At 34.9% G+C, this 27,955-nt stretch overlaps 1 protein-coding gene across 3 annotated transcripts in view; it reads right to left on the bottom strand.

Moving 5' to 3' along the window:
• Positions 1-27,955, bottom strand: part of pnt (pointed) — a 127,183-nt gene that overhangs the window by 3,023 nt on the left and 96,205 nt on the right. For all 3 annotated transcript variants that reach the window (XM_065350021.1, XM_065350019.1, XM_065350022.1), the window contains 4 exons: positions 1,466-1,609; positions 1,056-1,334; positions 694-951; positions 312-609 (listed from right to left, as the gene is read on the bottom strand). In XM_065350021.1, the coding sequence (XP_065206093.1) occupies positions 312-609; positions 694-951; positions 1,056-1,334; positions 1,466-1,609 (979 nt within the window). The remainder of the gene's footprint in view (positions 1-311; positions 610-693; positions 952-1,055; positions 1,335-1,465; positions 1,610-27,955) is intronic.

The raw sequence follows: 27,955 nt of genomic DNA on the forward strand, positions 1-27,955 counted from the left end.
AGCTCCTAAAAAAAGACAATCCTCTTTCCCTTTCGGAAGAAAAACTCTAGAAATTGGTAATTGCATATTTTTAATAATGAATTGACAGAATCACAGAAACGTATAACAAACTGGGAATCAACCTCAAATATATGGCCAATAGCATGGCCATTTCTACAAACAATAAAACAACAATACAATTTATAAACTCACAATGGGCAATTCAAACTTGCTCTCTTAACTAATTTTCCTTCGATACATCGCGGAATCTACATATCTACTTAAGCTTTAGTCGTAATCTAAGTCGAGTATAATTTCGCAACAAAACTCACTTAAGTAATGCTTGCAGGTCGCATACAAAACGGTACACGTATCTTTTGCCGGCCGTCTTGTGGATGATGTTTTTATCGTAGTAATACCTTAATCCTCGACTTAATTTTTCATAGTTCATTTTCGGTTTATTTTTTCTCACTCCCCAGCGTCTAGCGACCTCATCCGGATCGGTTAATTTGAACTCCCATCCATCTCCTGTCCACGAGATGAACCCTTGGCAAGATTTATCAGTTAATAATTCTAATAAAAATTGCCATAATTGAATAGGGCCTGAACCAGTAAAACACGACGCTCCGCCTGTAACATAAAATCGTATTTAAAAAATTAATAACTCGAAACCCTTCGCGAACGGATTTTTTGAAACAGAAACGGGTAAGTTACCTGAATATCCAGGGATCATTCCTGGCTGCAGGAGTGATTTGGTATCGCCGTTCATCGTATAAGGAATAACATCATTACGGGTAGCGTGTAAGAAAGCCGGATGAGGCATGTGTTGTAAATCGGTGTGATTATTTGAAGGATTATTTGACTGCCAATGGTCTGCTGGTGGCACATTCGGTACTGTTTGAAATGGTGAGCTATCGTATGGTGAATTGTAACCGTCTGAATATGGGTCTACGGCGTGAGAGTATCTACTTCCTGTAAAATGCGCAAAAATCCCAACAACACAATTAGCATCGAGTATTCGTTCAAATCTGCAGGAAAAAAATTCAACGAAGAAGAAGGAAAAATTCTGTATTTACCTGTTCTGTAATTTTTTCCAAATTGTTGAAATTTCAAATTATCTAAATTCGAATGTTGCGGACCCGAGTAAAATTCCGGTGAACTTTCCATATAAGGGGATGTTTGCTGGTGGGCCGGATTATCTAAAGAATGGTATTCGGAGTCCGTATCCGTGTAGGGATTCTGATGCGACGAATAATTCGTATCATCCGCTCCTCCGCCGCCTCCGCCAGGACCTGCGTGGCCGTGATTGGTTAGCGATGATTCTCGTAACGAATGAGAAAATCCGTTACCAGATCCTGATCGATCAAAATAATCATAATTTAGTCAAACAAATCGAGCTATACACAATGTTTCGATAAGAATTCCTCTCACTTTAAGAGATTAGGAAACACATAAATACAAGATATGTACTTAAGACATCACTTACCATCTTTAATCAAATATATAGGTTCTCGGATATTTATAAAACCGGATGTGGAAGATGCATGGTGAGCTGGTGAAGGAGACCCATTTTCGACTTTAACGACATCGCCATTGCCACATGTGGAACTTCGTCCATGACTGTAACCACCTGAAAAATAATACACAAGGGGATGGTTAATTCGCTGCTAGATAAGGGAAGGTTCTTCGTATACTGATTTTCGTATTCTATCCTCGTAAATTAATGCGAAGTAAATGACAAACAACAAACTTACAAATAGGTACATTTATAATAAGCAGAGTGAAAATTTTCAATCATTTCCTCAGAAATTGATACAAGTATCTAGGTATGTCGATAAAGGGAACAATTCAGAGGGGTGAAGAAGGAGGGTGAAAAAAGATGATCCTTGAAATCATTTTTCAATATTAAAATTAATATCTGCAGCATAAGAAAACAAAGACAGGAGAAGTATGCTCAATAAAATCTCCAAATCAAAATAGATACATAACTTTTGAAAAACCTTTTCAATGTTTTAGCTCAAATTTGAGCACAGTGATTCTCAAATTTTACCATCTCCTTCACCCCCTCCCCTCCTTCCATCATGAATGCATTTCAACAATTAGGATAAATTTCTAGACTAGATTTTTCAGATTTTACCCCCTTCCCCACCAAATATGCGCTGTTTTTAAGTACACATAGTTTACAACCAAGTATAAGAAAAATGAGTTCTAAACAAATTATTATTCAAGGAAATTAAAATAAGGTGGAGGAAGAAGAGGAGGGGAGCTGCAATCTTGAAGTTGACATATTTTCATCTTGGAAATTTGTGATTTTATTGGTACCTAGCTAAAAAATTAAAAAGTCAATTGGACCAAAATAAGAAAACTTATCAAAATTTTAAAAATTTTATATGAGAAAAAAAATTACAGAGTCATTAATTTTTAAATTAACTTAAAATTTCATCATTTTTTGGGAGACAATTGGTACTCAAGAATTTCGAGGTTTTTCTTCAGAAAATAACCCCTGTCCACAATTTTGAAGGTGAACATTACTTTTTTTGAAAATTTGAGGAAATATCCAAAAGCTAAATTTTTCAAGGATGTTGTGAACATATTTGGCAAGCTACTAACACACTTTGGATTAAATTGTCAAGAATCTGTGCTTCAAATGTGAGGATAGGAGCTTGAAATTTTAGATTTTTCCACGCTAAAGTGTTTCTTTTTGAGACCAAAAAAAAATGATTAATGGGAATGAATTCAAATTTTATGCAATCAGAGAAAATTGTTGGAAGATATGATTTTTGAAATCGATGACCATTCAATTGAATTAAGATTTTAAAAAAAGGAGCCAGAATATTTGAGTTATTGTCGGGGTAAAGGTTAAAAAATTTGAAGCTCTTAATCAAAATCTTCACAAATTTGGTAAATTTTACCTGTAATTGAAATTTTTGAAAATTTTGAAAACCAATTTTTAAAAAGTTCAAGTCAAGTCCAATTATTTTTTAAATTTTAGACATTTTAATTTGATTAATACGTAGATAGATACCATAGATACGTAATTTTCAGTGCTTGCAAAATTGAAATTTTATCAGCGTATTCAACATTCGAATTAAGGGAGACTGCATGGAAAAGGGGCCTTAGTCAATTTTTTCACTGATTTTTACAAGTTCAAATAGGCTTAAAAAATTTTCTATAAGCAAACATTTTCCAATTAGTTTTTCTTTTAAATGGAAGAACACTTCAATATCACTGAATATGGTGGAATTGATAAAAAATAATAATTTTGAGTACATTCAAAATTGTAAAAATAAAAAACAAAAAACAAAAAAATTGATTAAGGCCCCTTTTCCATGGAACCCCTCAATGCTATTTTACTGACTTGAACATTTGTAATTTTTTAATCTTCAATTCAGATATTGATCATGAGCATACGTAAATGTTTCAATTGAATATTTTAAATAAAGTTACTGGACTTTCCATCAAATTTTTTCTCCATTCTCAAAACATTAATTCAACAGCCCAACAGGCAAGAAAAAGCAACGTTAGGTTCAGATTTTTAATAAAGCTCATTCTTGAATTTCTGAAATAAAGTTTTGAGTCTTTTCCAATTACATACGTGATTGGTATAATTTTTATTAAAATTCAGTGTTCAACTGAAAATATTTGATCTGCGGGCGAAGGGAGTGGAAAGAGGGGAGGGGAGGGTAAAAGCTTGACTTCCCATTATCTGGTTATACGAATTTAAGGGCAACAAAAAATTGTCCTCTGCAGCTCGAAAAATCTCAAGTTGACATTAAAAATTTATCGTTCCATAATCTACCCTTCTCCTTCCCTCACCCAGGCTCATCCTCAGCATAAAAAATGCATTACAATTTTTTAAAAACACAATTTCATCCATCGAAAGTGAGTTGAGAAGGCCGCATATTCGAATGTACCGATTAGTAGAATATAATAGAACCACAGGGGGTAAAAACTGTATCCGAATGTCCGAAGCGAAATGACCGCCAATGTCCCAAAAGGTGTATCCGAATGTCCGAAGTAAAAAAAACCTTGTGTGACTAGGGATTCCCAAACTATCTGGGTTTTGACGAATATGGAACTCAATGGAAAGTACAACTACATACCTTGCATGTAACATAAAAGTACTTAGATAAGCGTAAGGTTGATGAAGATGGGCTCATGAAACCCCAAAATGGATTTATGAGAGGCCCCTCTCCCAATCCTGGAATTATGATCGACTGTATAGCCTAAGCCTTATTGCATTTTTACTTCAGGAAAATCAGGCTAAAAACCATTAAGAAGGCTCAAAAATTTACTTTTTTACAGCTGAAAAGTCTAAACCCTTAAAAGGCATATCAATGCAAATTTTCCAGCCTTCCAAGTAGATTTGTGCTGTTTCTCTTCTCCGAATTGCTCTAAAAAGTTGATTTAGATTTTTTTGACCTTTATCGCCCGCTTTTGTTTATCCCTCTCAAGAATTTGGATCTACCTCAATTTTTTAGCCAAAGTAATCTCCACTCATATTTTTCAAATCCAGCGTAAAATCACACAAAATATGAAATTCCTGTGGCTATAAAGCTGAAATGTTCTTATAGTCCAAGAAGAGAGGGAGAGATGAAAAAAAAATTGTTTAAAACGTATGTGACTATATTCTTGATTGAGAACTGAAGAAAATTCTAAAATATCTTTCTTGATCTTACAATTACGAGTAGATCATTTCATGACTATTAGGTATACCTTTTCTCTGATATCTAACATTTGCCTATAGGCTAGTACGATTCATTTTAATGATCTCCAAATTTTCAAAACGTAAACCTAAATGTTCTTTTTCAATTTCAAAAATCAAAACAATTTCACAGGTAAGTTTTCAACTATTTTTTCAAATTTTTGAAATTGACAAAAATTATTTAAAAATTGGCACCACTGCCTAACAAAATATTTCCCTGGTTTCAGGAATGATATCTTTCTACAATTTAGCATGATTATTAATTAATGCGAAATATTTGCCAAGAAAAATTTGTTGAACTAGGTAGGTACATTATATTCAACAGATGTACCTAGACCCACTTTAGAAACCCCTGTAAGCGAAAAAATCCAAACGGACATTCAGATACACTTTTTGGGACATTCGCGGTCATATTGCAACGGACATTCACATACAGTTTTTACCTCCCATGGTTCTACTGATAACCACTAATCGGTACATTCGAATATGCACCGGTTGAGAAGTAGAAAAACTGGGAGAGTCATCTTCCAACAAAGTTTTAGAACTCTGCAAAGAAGGTTCGATTTGAGAAATTAGAATCTCAGAACGTTAATCCAACCAAATCTACTTTGTAATACTCACATGAAATTACTTGATATAAGGTAAAAAGAGGAAGAGGAGGAGGAGGAGGAGGAGGATGAGGAGGGAGAATAAGAATTATTTCTTCACAACGTTTTGAAGCTTTTGGAAATAAGGCTTGATTTAAAAGAATCGAAATCAAATTCCAGAATTTTTGAGAGGATTTGAAAAAAGGTGTTCCTCTCCAAATCATTTTTAGAATTCGGGGGAGGGGCAGTGGGGGGGGATTTCAGATCATCGCAGCTGAGCTTCTCTTGAATATCTCCAAAATTCATCTAAATTCACCCCTATTGCAATTATTTCAAAACATCCACCTGCCAACTCTCTAGTTTCATTCTCTCAAGAGAATTTTCTTTGAATTCCTCCTTAACTTAGTTCTCACATTTCAAGTCGCCGTTTTCATTCCACGCATAAATAATTACACCTTCGTTTGGGACCGACGATTTGAAATTATCGTCTATACAACATGACATAGCCATTACCCATGTCCACGATCACGTCTCCCTCCCCCTATTTTCATACCCAATAATCGGAAACAGACTCGGAGAAACTACACATACGTAACTAAGTAAGGGCGCGAACAATATACTCTTTGGGTAACGAGGCGAATAAACAAAAACAAAGAGTCTTCTTATAACGCACCAACAATAACAACAACAACAAGGTAAGCCTGAGTTCAATTTAAGTATAAGGTTAAAGACAGCTATACAGCGAAACCTAGGACGATGACGTGTTTCTCCCTATATCAAGTATGAAATTTGTCTAAAGATATACTGCATAGGTATACGTATAAGTCAAAGTCATACATAAGTAACTCGAGCTTAAGAAGAGAGGTGTCTAGGGTGTAATTGCTCGACTAACTAAAAGAATACTTTAAATACGTGTCCTCTCTCTCGGTACGAATTATACGACCATAAAAAGAAAAAAAAACACGGTCAAGTGAGAAGAGAATCGTATATAAGTACGTAGAATATCGCAGGTGGACGGTCACGGTGCGTTGAAATTGAATAAAAAAAAAAAATGCCCGCTGAGAGTAACACCTTCTTCTCCGGCTATGATGTTTATAATTAACCGTTACCGTAGCTGCTATTCAAATGCACCTAGACTTTGAAGAATATTTTCAAACTTCTCTAACGTCAATTTTCAGGGGGCCATGTGCGAAAAAATTGGGCAAAAGCTCGCCACGACTGACTCGAAAGCCGAAAGGTCACGGACGCGAATTTTTTTCACTTTTCGTGCAATTTCAATGAAGTGCCTGGCCTGATTTCACTGTTGTAAAGACAGAGGAGACAGACAAGCGGTCGCGATTGTATTTTAATATTCATTACTTTATAGACCACGTACTCTAGGTCTTCTTTCATTTCGTCGTAGGTCTATATAACGCGTCGTTCGAGGTAATTATCAACTTTACGGAGCTTTTATGTAATCGCCAACTCGGATACATCTACATACGTAAGTATAGTATAGGGATAGAGGTACAGGTACAGGTACTCAACGAGTAGATTATACCGACTCGAAATTCACATTTTGATTATCGTGCATAGCGTCGTCGACGTCGCCGTCGCCATGCTCGTTCTCACTTAGAAATAGTATATACTCGAACCGGTTCTATTAAGTGGTTTTTCTTGTGAACTCTCACCCCGGCCGGCACCGGCACCGGCACAGTAAGTAATACGTACGCCGTACCTAGCATCACGTTTGAATGTATAATGAAATTATACCATAGGTAGGTCTATATTAGGTGTATATGTAGAGTACGTGGCCAACGTAGCTCTATTAGACTACCTATAGAATGTTTTAATGCTATGAAAATACAGTGAGGTAGAACAATTTAAACGAATCAGTTCTCGATTACCGACTAAAGACGCCATTTTGTTTAGAAATTCAATCACCAAAATTAGATACGAGTTTTTTCCATCGAGAGAAAAATACAGGCAGGACTAGGTAGGGTATCTAATTTTTCCAATGGAGATACATTTTGACAGTCAGTAAAGTTGTGCACTCAAATCTGTATCTACTGAGTGCACAACTTGCATCGAGGAGGAAGAGGAGGGGTGAGAGCTTAAGAAAATCAAAGTTGTATTCAAATCTGATCAACACATTGTTGTGAGAAATGTAAAAAAGTCTCAAAAATCCTAAAAACCTGTAACAACTCCATAAAAAAATTACATCCCATGTACCACAGCGTGTCTAGAAAATCATAAAAAAAAATTTCAAAAATTTGCAATGAAACGGTGCATTTCTACTAAACACAGGGGAATTGTAATTCACTGGAGCAAATATGAATCATTCATTTCACAAATCGATTTCAAAGGTTCAACCCAGCAGTCAAAAAATCTTCAAAAATCTGTTTCAGGAAATTCATTGAGAACATTTCTTGTTTTAGAAAGTTGAAACTTAAACATTTTTTGCCCCCTGCCATTTCCACATGTAAATGAGACGTATTTTCTCACTTTGAGCCATTTTTGGTTTGCGAACATAAAAAAGACAAGAAATGCTCAGTTCCAATTTTCTGTAGGTAGGTACACGAAATAATTTTTAAAAAGCTGCAATCAGTCATTTTTTTTGGAACCTGATAGAAGGAAACTGGTATACCAAAAAATGACCAGAGCATAAAAAAGCACAGTTTTCAATTGTCTACACACAAAATTAATTTTTTTAAATTCTGAAATCGGGTTTTTCGAATTTATGGAACTGGTTCAAAAAATCCCTCGGAGGCTCCAGAACGACTCAAAATTACTGCAAGGTTGAATTTGTGGCACGTGTATATACTAAATTCCAGCTTTTTAAACAAATTGGATAAAATTTTATGGAAATTGTGAAGTTTCAAAAAAAATTTTTGGAGCTTCCAGAATTGCTCGAAAAAGCTTTAACCCACTTCCAATGGATTCTACAGATCAAAAACTGGGTATCTACACGTCAAAATTAAGTTTTCTAGCTCAATTAGCTAAGATATTAATTTTTTTTCCTAAGTATAGGTATTTGACCCAAATTTGATTTTTTTGAAAATTCTTCAAAAGCTCCAAAAATGAACTTCGCCACTAGAAATTTAGGGTGCAGAGGTGACAACTTTTAAAATAATAATGATCAAATTGACAATTCTAAAAATTTTTTGGGGTCAATTTTTGTTTTAAGAACGTAAGTCATAAGAGATTTTGGATTACAAGACTAGAAATAGATACTGACTTCTTCGCATTTTAGAGCTCCATTTTTTCACTTTTCTGTGCAAAGGGGGGGGGGAAGCGACTTTTCTCATATTTGGACTCTTCTCTCATCTTAATATAATTTACTTACAGACTATTATCGTTTCTGAAAAAAAGGTTGATTTTTTTCAGAAAAAATAGTGACTTGAGAAGCATAAAAATTTTTCATTTTTTTTTTTCAAAATAAATTACTTTTTTCGTCATTTTTTCTCAATTTTTAAAACGATTTTTCGAATTTAAATTTGGTATCAACGCGTCCCTTGGTTGTCCCTTTCAAAAAAAAAAAAACAGCAATGCATCAAATTTTTCAAAAATTTAAGTTACATACTTTAAATTAGAATTTCAAAAAACTTATTATTTTCGTCCAGCTTCCAAAAACCTTGTACCTAGCATATTACTTCAACACCAAGATTGATCCAACTCGTAATTTAAATTCGAATTCAAATTATTTAACAAATTCGCACAGATGATCGCAGGTTAATTTTCATCTTCATCAATTCAGAATTTTGATCTGTATACATAATACATTATATAATTTAGTCAAGTCTCACTGACATTACCTCTGCCCCCGTTGTTCCTGTCTTTCTTCGTGAAATTATGGACTAACCCCCAGATATTCCCAGAAAAACGACTGGTCTGAGTACTCAGAATATTCACTGAAGTTCATGCAGCACTTCTCCTAATCAGACATAGACTGAAATTCCTATCAATTTTTAGATTTTTTCTAAAAAAAAAAACCGATGACCCATGAGATAATTTTTATGTAAAAAAGAAATCCCACCTATCTCGTAGAAAATTTCATCGTAATGAACATATGTTGACAGTACAGTTGGTGATAATTTTTTTTAAAGGAAATAAAGCCTGAAAATGACGATTTACGTATCTTCTGGAACATCTGACATTTTATCGAAACTAATATCATTTTCAGTTAGAAATCTAACGAAAGAATTTTCATTTTCCAGTTTTACCCCAAAAAAAATGTATATTTAGGTATAGAGATAAAATCTGAATAAACATCGGAATACATGATGGTATAGCTGATGAATTACTCATCTAAGCACCAATATTTAACGCGAACGTGCGACGATTATGGTGATGAGAGTTTGTTTAAAAAAAAAAAAAAAAACACTGATAACCTTTTTTATGTTTTTTTTTTTTTGGTAAACTGTGACATCGTTATTTAGCAAGATTAGAACCGAAAAAACATACAAAGTAGGTACTATGTACACACGATATCAAAAGCTATTGTCAACCTTTTTTTAATTATGATTTTTTTTTCAAAATTTGACAAAAATAACTATTTGTATAATCTATACCCATTTCCATGTCAAAAAATTGTCCCCTTCCTTTTTATCTACCTATACTTACTTGAAATTATTCGGCACGAGAACGTAATTTCTTATAAAATCACGTCCAATAAAAACCTTCAAATCTTCAAACATCGAGAACCTCTTTTAAAACAAAGTTAATATTTAATTAAGGTAGGTACCTATTTTGTAGAACTTGCAGAGCAATAAATCTGCGTTTTAAACATTTCCACAATTTAAATTCCCTCCCTGACGTTTCCTATATGCCTGTTATTTATATCTATACGTACGAGAATATTAATGCGGAGAAGGAGATTCAAAAACAACCGCATAGCACGAACATATACCCAGAGTTGGATAGGTTTAGGTGTACACCATCATCAATCGCACCTCGAACAAAATAAATACCAAGGAAAAAACCTATTTAACGATAAACGCGTATATTACAAGTCTAATTACTCGAATAAGAAGAAGATTTAATCTATCCATAGTATACAGACACTATACAGCGTACCTCTACCTGCACCTCTCTCGTATCTCTCTGTACTGTTGGGTCTTATTTTACCTCGCACTTTATTCTATACGGTTTATTACGTATACGTACCTAGACCAATGTACGTATAATATTCTCGTCTATGTACACATACGTAGGTACGTATATCGTTTATACAGCTAAATCGTTTTGAAAAACCGGACGCAACCAGTTTCCAAGAACAACGCCTACTCTTAATATACGATGTTGTCGCGGCCGCGGCCGTCGCCGACAGCCGCCATTGTTAGCCGAGATTTATCTTTCACCTTGATCGCGTATACTTCTGACGAGATTCCACTCCCAACCTAAGATAAAAACTTTTTTATCCCGTACCATTGGACACCGAGTGTATTTCCTCATTGGCCAATCACGACCCGCCGACGACGTCGCAGCAACGATTTATTAAGCCTCGATTCGCCGCCATTGTGGAAAACATCTACCTTCATCGCGTCGCTATTGCAGCGTGAAATCGATGTAAATTAGAAAAAAACACCTTATTGCATGTTCAATTGATGGTAGAATTACCATAATCGAATCGTTTATTTTATTAAATTACCTATTTAAATGATCACGTTTTCTCATGCACTAATACAATTTTCTTCTCAAAATGAAAACATTTTCCAAGATGAAAATCTCAAGTAGATTAATTAAGGTTGAATTTAACCCCTTCTTTGCCCGAAAGGTAGATTACATTTTCTTTGAGATGAATTTGAAATTGAATGCAGGAAATAAGCTCAATTGAAAATTATACCCATACTTTCAAATTCCATGTGTAAGTAGGTAGTTTAGGTTATTTCAGAGCCCTGAATCATCTACCTACCTACTTGAAATTGAAACTTCATACAGGGTGCCCAGAAATATCGTGAACCCCTAAAAAAGTTTTCTGCCAAATGTTTCGGCTGATCACACTGAATGATAATAATGATAGCACATGATTGGTTGTTAGACTATAAGCTGATAACATTGCACCAATCATATGCATCTATTTCGCATTGCCAACCTATATTTCTTTAATAAAAAACTTTCCTTGGGGTTCACAATATTTCTGGGCACCCTTGTATTTACATACCTATTCATTTTTTTTCAAAAAATAAAAATTCAATCAGATCAGATCTTACAACTGAAATTTTGACAAAAACTAATTTCTAAGATTCATGAAAAGTTTATCACAAATTTTTGAAAAATAGTGAAAAGCTCTAGTATTTGAGAGAAAGAATGAGGGGGGAGGGGGGAGGGGGACGGCAAAGAAATCAAAATGAAAAACGAATTATTTTTTGAGCATAATACAAGTTAGTATACTTAATGTTTAAAGTGGGCAAAAAAAGATCGAATCAAAAACCATTCATTTAATTTACTGGCCTTTTGTACTTCATTTTTTTTTATTTCTCGATTAATTTTTAAGACAAGGCGTATCTGCAAGAAGAGTTTCCTGGTTCAGTGTGTTCATAAAAAAACTTCTGATGGAACTAACAGGTATTACGTAGTAGGTACACAGTACACACACACCTCAATAACATGGACATTTTTGCTATCGAGAGTTCATTAGCTCGAAACATGGAAAGGGAAGACAAGAAAAATGACATTTCAGGGTATCCAAAAATTTTCCTTTTCAAAAATGACCACATTTTCCCCACTATAATTTTCATGAAATTTTCAAACTCTCAAGTCTACAAAAATTACTCACCTAAATTTAATTTTAAAAATTTTTTAACCACCCTCACTCACTTGAACGAAATTTAGAATTCAACTTACCAAAAAAAAAAAGTAGAATAAAAAAACATTTCAGTTACCATTTTTTCAAAAACAACAATTTTAGTATTTTTTTAAAACGATAAAACGTAGCTGAAAATTTATTCAGTTTTCAGTGTTTTTTTTTGTTTGAAATTTTGATTAATTTCTTTGCTTTTTTGCTGGGTTTTTCAATCACCGAAAATTTTCAAAACCATCGTCTACTTTTTTCACTTCCTTTATTATCTCTTAAATGCTTTCTTTATTAATCTGAAATGGATTTATAGAAAATGCAAACTTGATTTCAATGTAATTTGAGATTTCTTAAATATTTTTAAAACAGAAAAGTTGCTCCAAATTGAATTAGGCAGTGGAAAAAAATTTACATTTGGGCTGAATTCATTCATAATTCGGAGGGAGCCGAAGCTACTGCCTTGGGGATGAAAATTTAATTAAAACAGGGTGTCTTAACAAAACTTCCAGACAAAAAAAAAAATCATGACTTTCTCATGGCCTTTTTTTCACATTTTCACCGCATGAAAATCCCTCCCCCCCCCCAAATGAATAACTGGAAACTGCGAGGACATTTTTTTTTCTAATTCGTAGGCAGTAGGCATTTCAATTTTTTTCATTTTTCGAATTTTTTTTATTTTATGGGCTTTTAAAAAGTTTGTCAAATGTGTTTAGAGCAAAATAACATGACTTTTTCATGACTTTTCATGACTTTCATGACCACCTACAAAAATTCGTGACTTTCATGACTTTTCATGACCGTTAGACACCCTGTAAAAACATACAAAAATTTAAAAAAATTTCCTCTTGAACCAGTTTTTTTCAGAATTTTCTAGGAAATTATTTAAATTTCAACTGTGTCATGCTTGAAAATCGTACTCCCCTCCCCGAAGTCTTTGCTACCCCGCTGGTAACCAATCACAAAATTGTTTCAAGAACTTTTCCTTACCAAAGAGCTCTTTTTCAACATTATATTTCAAATCAATAGGTACATACAACATCTTTCTTGTCCCAGCTACAGCCTTTGCAACTTCATTCACCACTCCAACCGCTTCGAATTCCAAAACACATGCAATATGCTCGCAATAAAACCCCTACCTATACCAATCCTATCATCATGTCACTTTTCAATCGAACTGCAACCGTACTTCTCCTCCAACCCTACCAAACCACTAATTCGCACCCCTATACCTACTACTTCAACCCTACACGACGACGAGTAAATTACCCACCAAATAATAAACGTTCGGCGAAAAAAAAAATAAAGTAGAAAAAACGAACATCAGACACGAGCCAAGAAGACGATTCGCGTCGATTATGTACTCGAAGATGAGAGAAAAAAAATAGAAATAAAAAACCGAACGTAGACAGGTGCTCAACTCACCTGCTACGGTTTCTCGGTCTGTTTACTTACGTGTGTTGCTTTTTTTTCCTCGAACGTTAGCAGAACTATACGTAATACATTTTTAAAAAACTTTGAAAAATACGTTATAACGGTTTTCGATGGATAGAAAATTAACGACGAAAAATCGCGTCAACTTCGTGATGATCGAGAGACGTCGACGTCGAGACTCTCTATAAAGAGCCAGAACGACGTCATTCGATACAGTACCCTTATCACGGTCCATGGTCGAAACATTGTACGTACAAAGCAACCGGTTCATTATATAGTATGTAGTGAAAATCTCAAGTGCACTTTATGGTGGGTCCCATTATGACCACGATCGGTGAAAAATAATCCTCTATCGAGCACTCGAAGCCGGAAGCACAGATTCATGTTACTAAAATATATATTGTACCAAAAAGTAAAGCAGCGAAAAAAGATAGTGTAAGAGGGCCAAGGGAGACAGTTATCGATACATAATCAGCGCCACTATTAGTGTTAGAATTACGTAGGTACATAGTGCACTATACAAGGCGTATTTTATTTTCACCAGGAGGGTATTCTCTGTTTCGTATATGCATAATGAACACCCATACGAGCTTGGCTTTGCTGCCTTTTCATCCAGGGTGGTTTCGCGTTGCCTACTCCTTTTTCATTCGCATCTTCTCGATTTCTTTTTTACGCTGACGAACGACCAGCACCAAATATACCAACATAGAGTGCATAACCTCTGGCTCACGGAGTCATGCTGTGAGTGCAAATGTGTAAATACTCCAAGTACAGACCACAGAGCAGTCACAGACCGAAAATTTACAGCACAACAAGAGTATAAGAGTATGATGATGAACGAGTACATTGAAATATCATCAAGAGGTGTAATTCCAGCAGTATTTTCTATGTATAACGTGAAAGTCACACTCGTAAAGGTATTCCATATGAGAAGGTGAATTTATATGTATATTTCTCAATAAACAAATATAAAAGAAAAGTCGAGCAGGTACATCGCGTATATATGGCCCACCTGGGGAGTAATTTTAATGGTTTTTCAGGTACAATGAGTACACCTTACGGAGCAAGTCTTGCGAAGTTGAGTAGCTAGGTAAATTTACTCGTAAGTGTATCCTCAGATACGAGGATCGACTTTTTTTAAGATGATTTATGTCTCTTGTATCGGATGCTTGAATGTGATATGTTTAATAACCTTTTTAAGTACAGGTAAAAAACATTGATTTCAACTATTCTAAACGATAAAAAGTATGGTACACGACTCGACAAAATGTTATTAAATGTGCTGGAAGGACTGGAAACTCGAACGCACACATTTTTTCCAAGTTGTTAAATGTCTGACTCGATATTGAAAACTCGGTAAAGTTTTTTCCATTCTTTTAAATTTTGGACGAAATCACTAGCGTAGAAACCATATCCATGTAGAAAAAATAACACAAAAGATACTCGTATAATAAACATTGCAGCATTAAAATCCACTCATTACCCCATTCTTGTCAACAACAACAAAAAAAAAAAAACGATTCGCAATTGCTCATTGAAACGAAAAAATAAATAAAAAAACAAAATTAGGTATAGATGAAAAATTTAATAAAGCTGCTTGTTGCTCGTCTTCTGTTCAGGGCAGGAGCAAAACCCATACAGGCGTGAAATTTTCGCATACATTTCTTTAAATCGAAATAATATTGCGAAATTTCAACGTGGAAAAATTATCTCTTCTGGTGTAATATTTTTGCGGATATTCCGATCGATGATGTGACATAATTCCCCCTCCCTCTCTCTCTCCCTGTTTTCCTAGATTCATTTTCAATCAGTATCAATTTGGATTCTCATCGGTAACTCATATCAATTATCTATTGTAATTATAAATTTCGTCGTAATAAAAATCAGAGACACTAGAACTCATGAAGCTTATCTTATCGAAATATCTAATTCGAGGAAGAAATTTACGTAGTTTCTCTTCAGCTTCTCTTTACTGCACCCACGAGTTCGTGAATTTAGACACACATATGCGTCAAAAGAAAGAGAGATATCCGGAAGGAAGACGGTCATTGGTTTGACATGTCACACGAGGAGGACATTATTTGAATACTAAATTTGTATAGGAATGGTGTACCACGGCAGGGTACCTTCAGCTGTGCACGTTTTTGCGGATCGGTGCAGAACGTATATTTTGATTAATTTCGACAATCGAGAGAGGTGGATACTTGGGTGGAAATGAAACCATGAGCTTGGGCACGTATGCGAAATTTACCTGGCTTTTTTGTTAGGAGGGGAAAGGGGGGGGGGGAGATGATAAGAAAACCTGTTCTTTAAATACATGTATGTAGGTATGAAATTTTCAAGAAGAAAATATCTGTCTGTACCCTTTCTCACCAACAAATTTCACTATACCAAAATCACTTTTACTCCCCATCACTAAGAACTTACTGGCGGATAGATAGTCATGACCCTCATGACTATCAAAAGCCAAAACAGGTCCGGAGCAAAAGTCACCCCCCCCCATATAAGAAAACAACGCTGAGAAAATCATTCAAAAACACATAAATCAAAATTGAGCAAATTCAGTACAATTGCGATTGATTCATTCATGAAGTAGGTAATTTTCCTAAAAAATCGGAGCCCGAAACAAAACGCTGCCTCCCCCTCCTCTCCACCTATTCCCAATGGCTTGGAGGTAAATCGGAATAGAGGTCTCCATTTTTCCAATTTTCAATTGAAATGAAATCTTTCATTAGATATACATAACCCAAGAGATAACTTTTATTCCGTATTTCGTTTTTTCAAAATTCACCTATTATACGAGTAGCAACAAAATTACAGGGGCAGTGACACAAAAAAATCCAAAAACTAAAACTTTCCACATGAATTCTCAAAAATAGCCCATCGTGAAAATTGAAGGAGCTGCATGGACGTGAATTTTCAAGTGGACCAATAAACTTTATTACCTATAGATTCTCCAATTTTGAACTTTTGCTCGCTATCAAAAGTTACACTGAAATTGATTCTCAAAGCCAAAAAAATTCAATTATTAATACATTTTCGAAAACTTGAAATTTTTTAATTTTTTTTTTTTAATGAGTAAGTATTTATAATTTATTACTCTTCAAAATAGACCATTTCAGGGTGTCCACTGTGATAAAGTTGTGAAAACTGAGCCAAATAAATGAAATTGATTGATTGATTGATTGATTGATTTCTGGAAATGATTTTCCCTGACTATTCCAGGTTTTCCAGACCACTTTTCCAGACCATTTTTTTTTTATTTACTATGCTTCCCACACACTTTGATTAAAGATTAAAGATGATTGGGGGAGGGGGGTGTAATTTTATTTCATAAGCTTTTCTTCGAACTGGATACATCTTTGGATGTAAAAAACAGCTAAATTTCAATTATTAACTTTATCAATTAAAAATAAATAAATAAATAAAACATGCATCAATTTTGGCCAATTGATACAATTTCCATATGGCTTATGAAAATTTTTCATCTGTTTTTTGAATTTTTGGAGGCTTGAAAATGTGAAATTTGTTTTGGCGAGGGCTACAACTTTTGAAAATTTTCATTTCAAGATGCCTAAAAACGAGGTATTTTTAATGCAAAGAGTTTATTTTTTGGTTTCTTAAATTTTAATATTGGAATAATGTTTTTTTTGAAAGAAGTTACTTTTGAAAAAGAAAAGAGAACAAGCTCGAGCGAAAGCTTCTGAAAATTTGCATTTCGAGAGGCATAAAAACGAGGGTTTTTCATGTGAGGACAAGTAGTTTTTTTGGCTTTGAAAATTTTAGAATTTGAATAATAATTTTTTTTCAAAGGAAGTTGATTTTGACAAAGAAAACAGAACAGGCCCAAGCGAGGACGAAATCTCTTGTAAATTTGTATTTCGGGATGCATAAAAACAATGTTTTTTTGTGAAAAGTTCATTTTTTGGTTTTAAAACTTTATTTTTATTATCTAGAAATGTTCATCTTGTTGTGAAAAAGAAAAGAAAACAAGCCCGAGCGAAGCGAGGGCAAAAGCTTTTGAAAATTTGTCTTTCGAGAAGTGAAAAATAATGTTTTTTTTTCATCACAGGTCCTTATCCAAAATTTGCAATTGATCGTTTTTTCAAAATTCCAGGGATTTTGCCTGAAAATTACAAAATTCCCTGACATTTCCAGGCTTGTGGACACCCTGTCGGACAGCAAATTTTTTGCTTGTTTTCAAAAAATATGCAAATTTTTAAAATTGAGTATTTTCAAAAAGTAGGTGCATATATTGCCCAAATTGACTTTTTACTCCCTTCCCTAGGCTTTACTCCCACCCCTACTGAAAAAATGATGTTAAGATTCGAAATCAGCTGTATCAAAAACATGAGATTTGATACATATTTTCTTTGGGTATTGCACCTCTCTGACGAGCAAAAATGAATTACAGCCATTTCAAGGGGGGTTATGGGCCACTATGCGTCGGGAAATCCATTCTTAAAGTCAGATCTGATTTTTCCGAGGGAAAAAACAAATCTGTGCAAAGAATAAAAAAAATGATAAGAGCATGAGTAGGTACACATATAGAGAGGAGAGGTGGGCATATTATATGCGGTTACATGGAAGGCAAGGCATTACATATTAAAAGTCATATCTATCGCTGTAAACCGGATGAAACGTTTTTATCAGCATCCGGCCAAATTAAATGTATAACAAATACGCTATACGGCGAATTCATTGTATGTATCTGTGGTGCACAGAGTGCACCCCGAATATAATACCCCTTTATCTTAGTACCAGTCTCGTACATACACATTTGACAATACAATATCTACATACTACGTATTTCTGGCACGTTGTTGTAGTCAGTGCGCGCGAGCTGTCTGTGTGTCTGCTACGTGTACGTGAGCATAATTCATCATATACCATACGCGAACCTGCAACTACGAGAAGAAAAAGAAGAGAGGCATGAAATTTCAGACTTATCGACTCTGGCATGTATATGAGAGTCACACTCGCAGCCTCTTATATACGTAGGTAGATAATCGAATTACCCTTGTGAATAGAATTTTCAACGCTTCGAGTCGCGAAAAAATTATACTCCGGGGAGAGTTCGTTTACACTTTAGCATCTGGATTACGCTGTTTGGTTTCAGAAGGTACATACGAGTATATTAAAAGTACGCCAAGATGATGACGAGGAGGTAGCAGGGTTTGGGTTTTTATTTACCTGTGTGCACACAGCATACGCTGCTGGCTGGTAAATATGCCTTTTACATATACGAAGTACAGAAGATCCGTACATAGAGAGAAGAGGCGATATACGTATACGATAGAATGTATGTGTTATTACAAAAGTCAGCACGTGTTCACACATATTAGCCACCTGTTGGCCAACGTACAGCGCATACGAACTGTCTCCTGCGTAACGGCCTCACCATCTTCCCTGCTGCCTGCCTACCTATAGTGCCTTCTTAGGTCTCTTAATACACACAGAGAGACTTCAAGTACCAGCAACAAGGTTCTCTCTGTCTTCAACACCGCACAGGCAAGGCACAGATCCCAATAAGACGAGAAGGTACCTCGAGCAATGCGAAATATATTATGTATACGATCACCTGCTCATCCGAACGTCATAGCTAGGTGCCGTCTTTTCGGAGCTCCTTGCAAGTGTGTGTTGCGTCGGCGGCGGCCGTGGCCCTGGTGGCTCGTGCTACCACCTTATGTCGCACGTAGCTCGCGCCCGGTCCGTTTATTAACCGGTATTAGAAATTTTTTCGGTGATAATTACGAGTATCTCGACTATCGTACGCCATACGGACTATATGCCTATATGCGATGTGTACACAAAACCTCGTAATTAAGATTTGAAAAAATAATAATCCCAGTACCTATATATTATTCCGAGTCTGACGTAGCCTATACCCTAGGTACCAAGTGTCCTCTCCCCTTCGACGCTTCTCCCATCTATTTTCTCCTTGTATGTATACGAGAAACCGAAAGTTTTTAATTTACGAGTAACGTTTTAATAATACTAAAAAAAGTTACGTTACATTACCGGTTTCTTAATCTACACTAGATGTAACCAGTTGCCAGACTTTTTTTTGTGTAATGTCAAGACTAGGTACTTATAATACCTACCTATCTAGAGGAACATTTGTAGGTATTGTTCAAGCAGAGAAGTACACGAGTACTCTGGTAAATGGTGATGTACATACCTAACTCGTCAATGTACGATTATGGTGATATGAGCTAGTCTAGGTGAGAAGTTGGTTCCGGGTGTCGTTGAGTGAATTTTTCGTAAATTTTTTCAACGTTTTTGAAGATATTTTCTCGTGTACAGTACTTTCGATGAAAGAAATTATAACATGAGATATCAAGCTGCCAACAGGCTCACGTCACAGAGCTTACGATTAAGAATCTGGTGGTTGAAGGATATAGATTTTCAGAATCTAACGTTTAGATTCTGTAGACTGTTCCAACGTGACGGTGAAAAGAAAAGGTCGAAAGTCAAAAAATCATGATAAAAAGGATACTCGTAAGTTAAAATGGACAAATTAGCCAGCCATCAATAATACTAAGTTTTATGTATTATGATATTGGACCAAAAAGAATCCGATACTGGAAAATCTTTAGAGAAAAAAGGGACTTGAAAAGAGCCTACTATTAAACAACTAAGGTGATCATTTTGAACTAATTTTACCATAATTGAAGAAAAGTTATCCAAAAAGTTTAAATAACTTCTTAAAAAACAGATAAAATTGATCTCCAAACTGGAAAATTTTCCAAATTACCAACTCTATGACTTAAAAAAAAAGAAAAAGGGGGATATCTCATATAAAAAGTAAACAATTTGAAGAAAATATTCAAATTAAACGATCAAATACTTATTTGAAATCAATTATTCTAAATTAACTTGAAAATAACAGGATGATTTCTCGGGGGGGGGGGCACAAAAGGTTCAAAGACAAACGATCTCATTTTGAAAATTACTTATTGGAGGAGCAAATTGCAAAGCTAACGACAGCTAAAACAAGCCCGCAAACCCGGAGAAAATGTCCCCCGCCCCTCTCTCTCCTCCTCTTCGCCATATAAAATAAACTAGAGTGAGATCAATGAGTTACAAACTCGAAATTGACATCTTTTCAATTTTAAATTATTTTGTAACCAATTTTTTGAGATTTCAATGCCTGTGAGACTGGTAATTCATTATCTATCTCAACGCCTACTTTCGCCAATTTCAACTGGAGCCAGAAGTCTCTTGATCCAAAAACTTCCATGGGTTGTGTACATCAATTTTGAAAATTCCTAATCAGAGACCAGCTGAAAAAAAACTGAAGGGGAAAAAAGTAAAAATAGTGAAATGGTACTTTTTTATCCAAAATTAAAATTTTCCCTTCCATTTTTGAAAACTTGAGAGCAATTTTTTTCAAAATTTTTCTTTTCAAAAAACGTTATGTGTATTGTGTACCAACGAACAATTCTTTTCATCTTGGATATCAATTATGCCAAATAGGAGGAGAATAGATTTCTATCAAAGATTTTATACCAAAGGAATTTTATTCCCTAAGAGACGAATTAGCTTCAAACAAAAGGGATTTCTGCGATTTTCCATTTTTACTTCGAAGATCTAAAGATTAAGAAACACTAAACATTTAAGGTTCGATACAAAATTATCTATTTAAAACAACAACTGCCACTTTCAGATAAAAAAATGTAGGTTTTCCGAGGCACGATTGGTCTAGAAATGTAATTAAGAGAATAAAGATGAAACAACTTTACAACACCTCCCACATCGAAGTAAAAATTGATGAAAATTTTGAAACAAAACCCCAACGTCAAGAATGCATAGACATGATTCGTGACAGATAAAAGGTACTAAAACTTGAGAAAAGAGTCGAATATCTGTACAATTGGTAAGTTCATAGACAAGAATCCTATATCTACAAGAAAGTTAGTACAATAGGGCACATATTTATGAAAAATAAATATCAAGATAAGAGACTCGGTAAAATACTTTTTTACGTAAAATTGCACGTATTATTTCTATTTTTATGGAATTTCTGCACATGAAAAACGAACTGTTGAGTGGCTTATGCTTTTGTTTCTTATCTACATGTATTGTTTCTGCTTTGAGGGGTACGAATTTAAACAATACGAATCCTTTTCAAATTTTAATTTTTACAAACAGATCAACAGATAACATGTATGCAGGGTAAGATGGAGGGACCACCAAAATTTGCAGCTTGAAAGTATTCATCAACTCCCTATAGAAATCTATTTTGTGAACAAGAAAATCGAGTATTTTAAATTGCCTTTCAAAATGTCTACAGCTGTCCAAAAATTCTACGAATAAGAACTAAACTATTTTCAAGACCCCCCCCCTCCCCCCACCACTACAGAAAAAATTATTCAAAGAGTCGTAAAATGAATAGATTTGAACAATTTTTTTCAAAACACGAAAGCATTAACACTGAAATCAAATAATTCAACGAAAAATCAAGCACAATACTCGACAGGGTGACAATTAACCATACACGTAAATCGATCAAATCCAAGAACAAATTGCAGTCACTCGACTTCATAATAAAACGTTTGATTAACGATCTACATCATTTGATGAAACATCCCACCCACTCTATATTAAATTAAATCACATACCTAATCTCAACAATATTATTATCAAAGCACCAAGATTATAGAAAACAGTGATTCAGGCAGAATACCCATTTCAGTCATTCGGTCATCCTATAACTTTTAGAATACAATAAAAAAAATCCTACCGGTTTCATGTTCAATCAACTCGTACAATAAAATCACCCCTTAAAACACTCTTTGATCCTCAACACAGATCAAATTTTCCACCAAATTTGATCCAAACTCCAATATCCTTTTTAGAAGAAGGAAAAAAATCAATCAGCTCAACTCACCAAGATAATAAGCAGCAGTCTGATCGTACGTAGCGGCTGATGCGGTTCCAAAAGACATGATATTAGCAGACGGACAATCAGGGTAGAATGGTTCTTTCACCACCGGATTCGCCACTTGCAATACCATTATCAAAAGTGCATCAAATTAGAATAAATAAGTACGCGAATTTCACACACGTGGGTGGCGTACGATCGCGCACATATAGCCGACGATCTTGTCAAAAATTAAATTCAAAAAAACAACAACAACAACGACAGCGACAACGAATCAAGCCGAAAAAAAATCAATATTATAACGCCATGAATCAGACGATTTTTTTAAATGAATCACTCGAGTCGTGCGATTACATAGATCATAGCACACCAAACACATAAATCGATCGTACAGCTCCAAACGATAATTTCCAACTGGAAATAGCGCTGTACGCCGATGCCACCGGTTCGCCAGCACCTTCATAGGGTGCCCATGAAATGAACCCCCACTTCCACTAAAGGCGGTCCTCGTTTAAACCAGACAAGGTGTAATGTTTAGAAGCCAGAACAGCTATACGATCTGTACAATACAAAGTTAGGTAAACATCGTCCTCTCTATGAATGAAACTCTCGACGAGCTCGCTGTTGTGATGAAGAGTAATACAGGCAGGAAAAACATACTGCGCTTCAACGCCAACCCTTTCATTTCATAGCAAATATAAATTACGCTCAACTGTCGAGAGATTTTTTTAAGGGAATTTTTCTTCAATGAAGTTCTTCGTTGTGGATGTCAATGATGGAATTTCGATTGTTTTTTTTTTGCAGTTCAATTTTTTAAATGAGGAAAATTTTAAAGAAGGTAGATATGCAGCAAAAAGACGATTTTTAAGGCAGAATTTTTACAGATATAAAACACTAAATTTTTCAATAGGTACTACATAAAATGAATTTTATAAAAAATTTTCATCAAATCTACATTCTTAAAAAACTTTTCAATTTTTCATGTGGATTTCAACCTACAATTAACTATACGTAATTTAATACATTGACATATGTAATTCATCAATGCTGACTCATTTTAAAGAGGTGAAGGGGAAAGAGGAATTTTTTAAAACCGTAATACTGATTTTGATATTTCAGCTGTGATCAGTGATGACTCAGAAAAATAGAGATGATAATTTTATTTATTTAATTTTCAGTTCAATTTTATACAGCACTATTTCATTTTTTTTTAATGTCTAATTTCTGTGGAATTCCATTTTTGTTTTAAAAATCGGTTTTGCATTTTATTGTTTTAGATTATGTAGTATTTTTAATCATTAAGTAAAATAAGACATTTGTAAATGAAAAGATGTTCAATTGGTTTTTCTTTTTTTTTTTGAAATGTAAAACGATACCTAATTATTACAAAGAAAATTAATTATCATTCAATGACCAATTTCTACTAGAGAAAGTCGAATCTCGATTAACAAACAAATAATTGAGATAAAATACATCAGTGATCATTAAAATTTAATGTTTAATAAAATCTATGATATTTCTTTTAAATAGGAGGAAATTAACAAAAGGAATTTCTCAAGAATGACTTGAATGATTTTTAATGAAAGCAAAATTGATTTCCACTTGAGCAAGGAAGGGGAAGGGAGATATAGCTAAATTCGTCGAAAGAGGAAATAGACCCAAAGCGACTGTCATTTCATCACCATCTTCTTTCTTGCCCTTCACAAAAATTGAAACCTGAAGAAATTGTTTCTTTTTGAACAACTGTTCATAAATAATTGGGATTTTAAAATGAATTTGGAAGATTCAACTCCTGTTCTAGGCCCTCCATGTCCATGCAAATCAAAACCTGGGGCTTGGTTGCCTTTCTGCCCTCCTCCTCAACGTACTTGGACGTAGCTATTCGTACAATTTATCAAGTTTGAAATATTGGATTTCAAAGGAAACATTTTCAGAAATGATGATTTTCTTTGGAAAAATTGAAAAAAATATGAAACAATTGGTTGAAAAAATTAGGAAAATTAACGTCCTTTCAAGAATGTTGATAGAAATCTCGTAATTTCAGAATTTTGAAATCATTTCAGACAGAAAAATTCAAAATAATGTAAAGATCTCAATCTAGGCTGCACCACAGCATCTTCAACTCAAAATTTTTCTTCGCCTGTTTATACCCACTTTTTTTCATATTATTGCCTTCATCCCAATAAGACCAACATTGCATTCACCCGAACCCCTGCTGATCACCTTTACTCCTCAAAAAACGATCGAAAAACGCTCTCAAAAGGATCTCAACAACTGCATACAACACAAAATAGCACACTTCCTTTACCAATATCGATTTCATCTCGAGCTGAATGAACCTGTTCTGTTCATTTAGGCATCTGCACAATCCCGCACTCGAGACGTGTTCGACCAACTGAAGAGTACAAATCTGTCAAAACATCAACCCGAGGCAATCGAAAGGGTTGTTTTCGGACGGACCTGTCGATCACCCGGGTTAACATGACTTTTATCTAAAGGGTAGAGAAGGGTAGAGGCAAAAAAAAAAGGATCATTTGTAATAACAATACGGTCGATGAAAACTGTGATTACAAAGTATATATTCGGACGACAATACTCGTAATGAATTTTGATAACCGGAGAGGAAATTGATAAATATGAGAGGATGTTAATTATCTTATCATATCGCGTCTATGCATTGGAAAAATATTTCACCGCGAGATCGAGGGACAAAAAAATGTCACACGATAAAGTCGTCACGATAATGTCACGTCGATGAAAAAACAATTTAATCGAGTAACAATTAAACGAATATGTAGCCTCTGTATGTATATGTATAATTGTGACTTCTGGGATCTACATCTCACATATTAGTTCGCTGTACAAATCATACATAATAATTACAGCGCTCTTCTTCGATACCTATTTCGAATAGGTATAGGTATATACCTATATGTACGGAGCCGGAAACGTAAACAAAGCCCTACAATCAGCCAAGTACCTATTGAGCAGCATACATGGACTGGTGATATTTCAAATACACATCTACGCCCGGCGCGGAGGACCGGCCCGGCCTGGCGAACGTCTTTTGGTATAGATTTGTAGTATACGAGGGAACAGTACTGTTTCATAGGTACATCTCTCTGTCTTTCTCTCACTCGCACCATACAACACAAATACACCAATAAACAATGCTATCCCGATCAGATTGCTTTATTGTGTCCGTATTTCCGCTTATCACTTAGAATGTCCGCCCACGACCCTTCACCTCTCGCGTTCTCGTCCTCATTTCATCTACCTTTCAGTCACCCATGTTGAATAAATTACGTACATGGCTGGATGGATGGCGTATAGACCGAACCGCGACACACTAAGGACCTTCAGTTCGTCGTCGCCAAAAAGATTTTTGCAGATTCTTCTGCTTCGAAATCCTCCCCCTTTTGTGTAGGTATATTTTGCGAGTTTACATTAGAGAAAAATCATCATACATATGATGCTGGGTCATCTTCAATTTCATACACGACACACAACGAGTACCTAGATCTTTCAGAGACAACTAAAGATAAGTAGGTAAGCCTTCCAGAAACTTTATCGGTATTTCTCACACCAAAATCCAAGCTACAGCAGATATCTTCCTCAATCACAACAATCTGGTCAACGATTTCATCTGACCAAGTCCGTACCAAAGATTAGTTTCTGCGGCTATCTCTCCTCGTCAAAATTTTCACACTTTTTATCACGAATTATTCAAAACAGCGGAAATGATATTTCTACGTACACGATGTACCTAATCATGATTCAAACACATATCCGTGGAAATGAATACACCACAGATACAAACGCAGATTCCAACTCCCGATTTTACAGATACGCTCCGGCTAGCTATACGTAATACGCGAACATATAGTCCAAATTTAACGGATAAATTTGACTTTTTTCCCCCCACTCTCGATTATTTTCATTTCAGCATATCACACATGTCACGTCATGCGATTTTATCGATTGATACGACAACCACATACACGTACACTCAAGGACATTACAAATGATAACCTCGAATGCTTTTTCCAACCAAAAATGCTCCACGCTGAACAGATTGTCACTTGAATAAATTCTCAAGTGAGGTACTCAACGTGATTCGATGCAGTCATTTGACGGCGATGATGATGATGATGATGAGGTTGATGGGTTCCCCCATATATGTATAATGTGCTACAATCAATTGTGAACAATATTTACTGGATCTTGAAATACATGTACTATGAATAGTTTTTCGAGTGCTTGACTTTCCACGTAGGTAGTATGTATTATTAGAGAGGATCGTGCCGGTAAAAGGAGCACATGGTGGAGGGGTTCTCATCGAGGGAAAACCTGTCAAAAAGTAACAATAAGTCAAGGAGGTTTTATACGCGAAATGTTGCAGTTTTTTTCGAGAGTAGTTTCGTGTGTTAATACCCAGTGTCAATAAAATTGGGACTAAATTTATTTGAAACAAAAATTGACATGTACATAGAACTGAATAATCTTGATTTTTTTCATTTTCAAACTCCCAAAAACATTATTTGGATTTTTCAAGCTCTGGTTACTCAACGTTTTTCAGAGGAAAATCAGAGAAAAGAGGGAAAGAGTAAAAATTTCGTACAACGAAATTCAAAGCATCTCAGAGCATAAATGTGTAAGCTAGACCAACCTAGGGGGGGGCTGAAATCATACCTTTGAGCTATTGATCTGTATGAATGAAATGACTACTTTTATAAAAATAAACTTTCATCATCAATTATTTTTTTCTACGTTATTTTGAAAGAATTTGAGCTGATTAACTCACTTTGGGCTCGAATTAGTCCATTAGGTGATAAATTTAGGTGGAATGGCAATCTTTGAGCATTATCAAGTTCGATGCTGAGGAAGAATTCCAAAATTAGCAGTTGTGTGTATTTTTAGACTTATTTTTTGAGAAAATTTTCAACTTAAAGAATTTTTAAGCATAGAAGAAGTCAATTTTCAGTTTTCTTTCCTCCCCCCCCCCCTACAAAAATATGCTTTTTCAGCAATGTTTCATTTTTTATTCTCTGTTAGATCTTTTGAGATGAGAAAAATCGAAGGACAAAATTCATTTTGGGCCAAAAAATGAACAGAACTGTATCTTAAACCAAAAAATTGAATTTTCATCAGGAAAACTGGGGTTTAAAAGTTGATATTGAAGTTGAAAAATACCCACCTGTTTCCAGTCATTTTTCACAAACAAAAAACAAAAAAAAACGAGTTTCAAGCATCAACAACCGACATTCAACTGTAAGTATACCTACCTATTAACAAATTGAGACACCCAAAAAAATGTCGAAAAAGTTTGATCAAATTTCACAACGACCTTCATTTTGAGTTGGAAATCATCTGGAAAAAAATTTGAACTCCCATGGTCTTCTTGGAGGGGAGATCTGAGCCCTAAAAGGGGACATTTTCAAAAAAATCGTGATTTTTGGCTCAACTCTCACCCAATTTGCTTCCAGAAAAAATCACTCATGTCCAAAATATGATATTCAAGATTCTGCGTTGGTTTAAGCTACTGTCATGTCATCAAAATCCAAAACCTCTCTAGGAATTCTATCGGGTGG

Source organism: Planococcus citri, chromosome 2 (genome assembly GCF_950023065.1).
Source record: "Planococcus citri chromosome 2, ihPlaCitr1.1, whole genome shotgun sequence".
Classification (NCBI taxonomy): Eukaryota; Metazoa; Arthropoda; class Insecta; order Hemiptera; family Pseudococcidae; genus Planococcus; species Planococcus citri.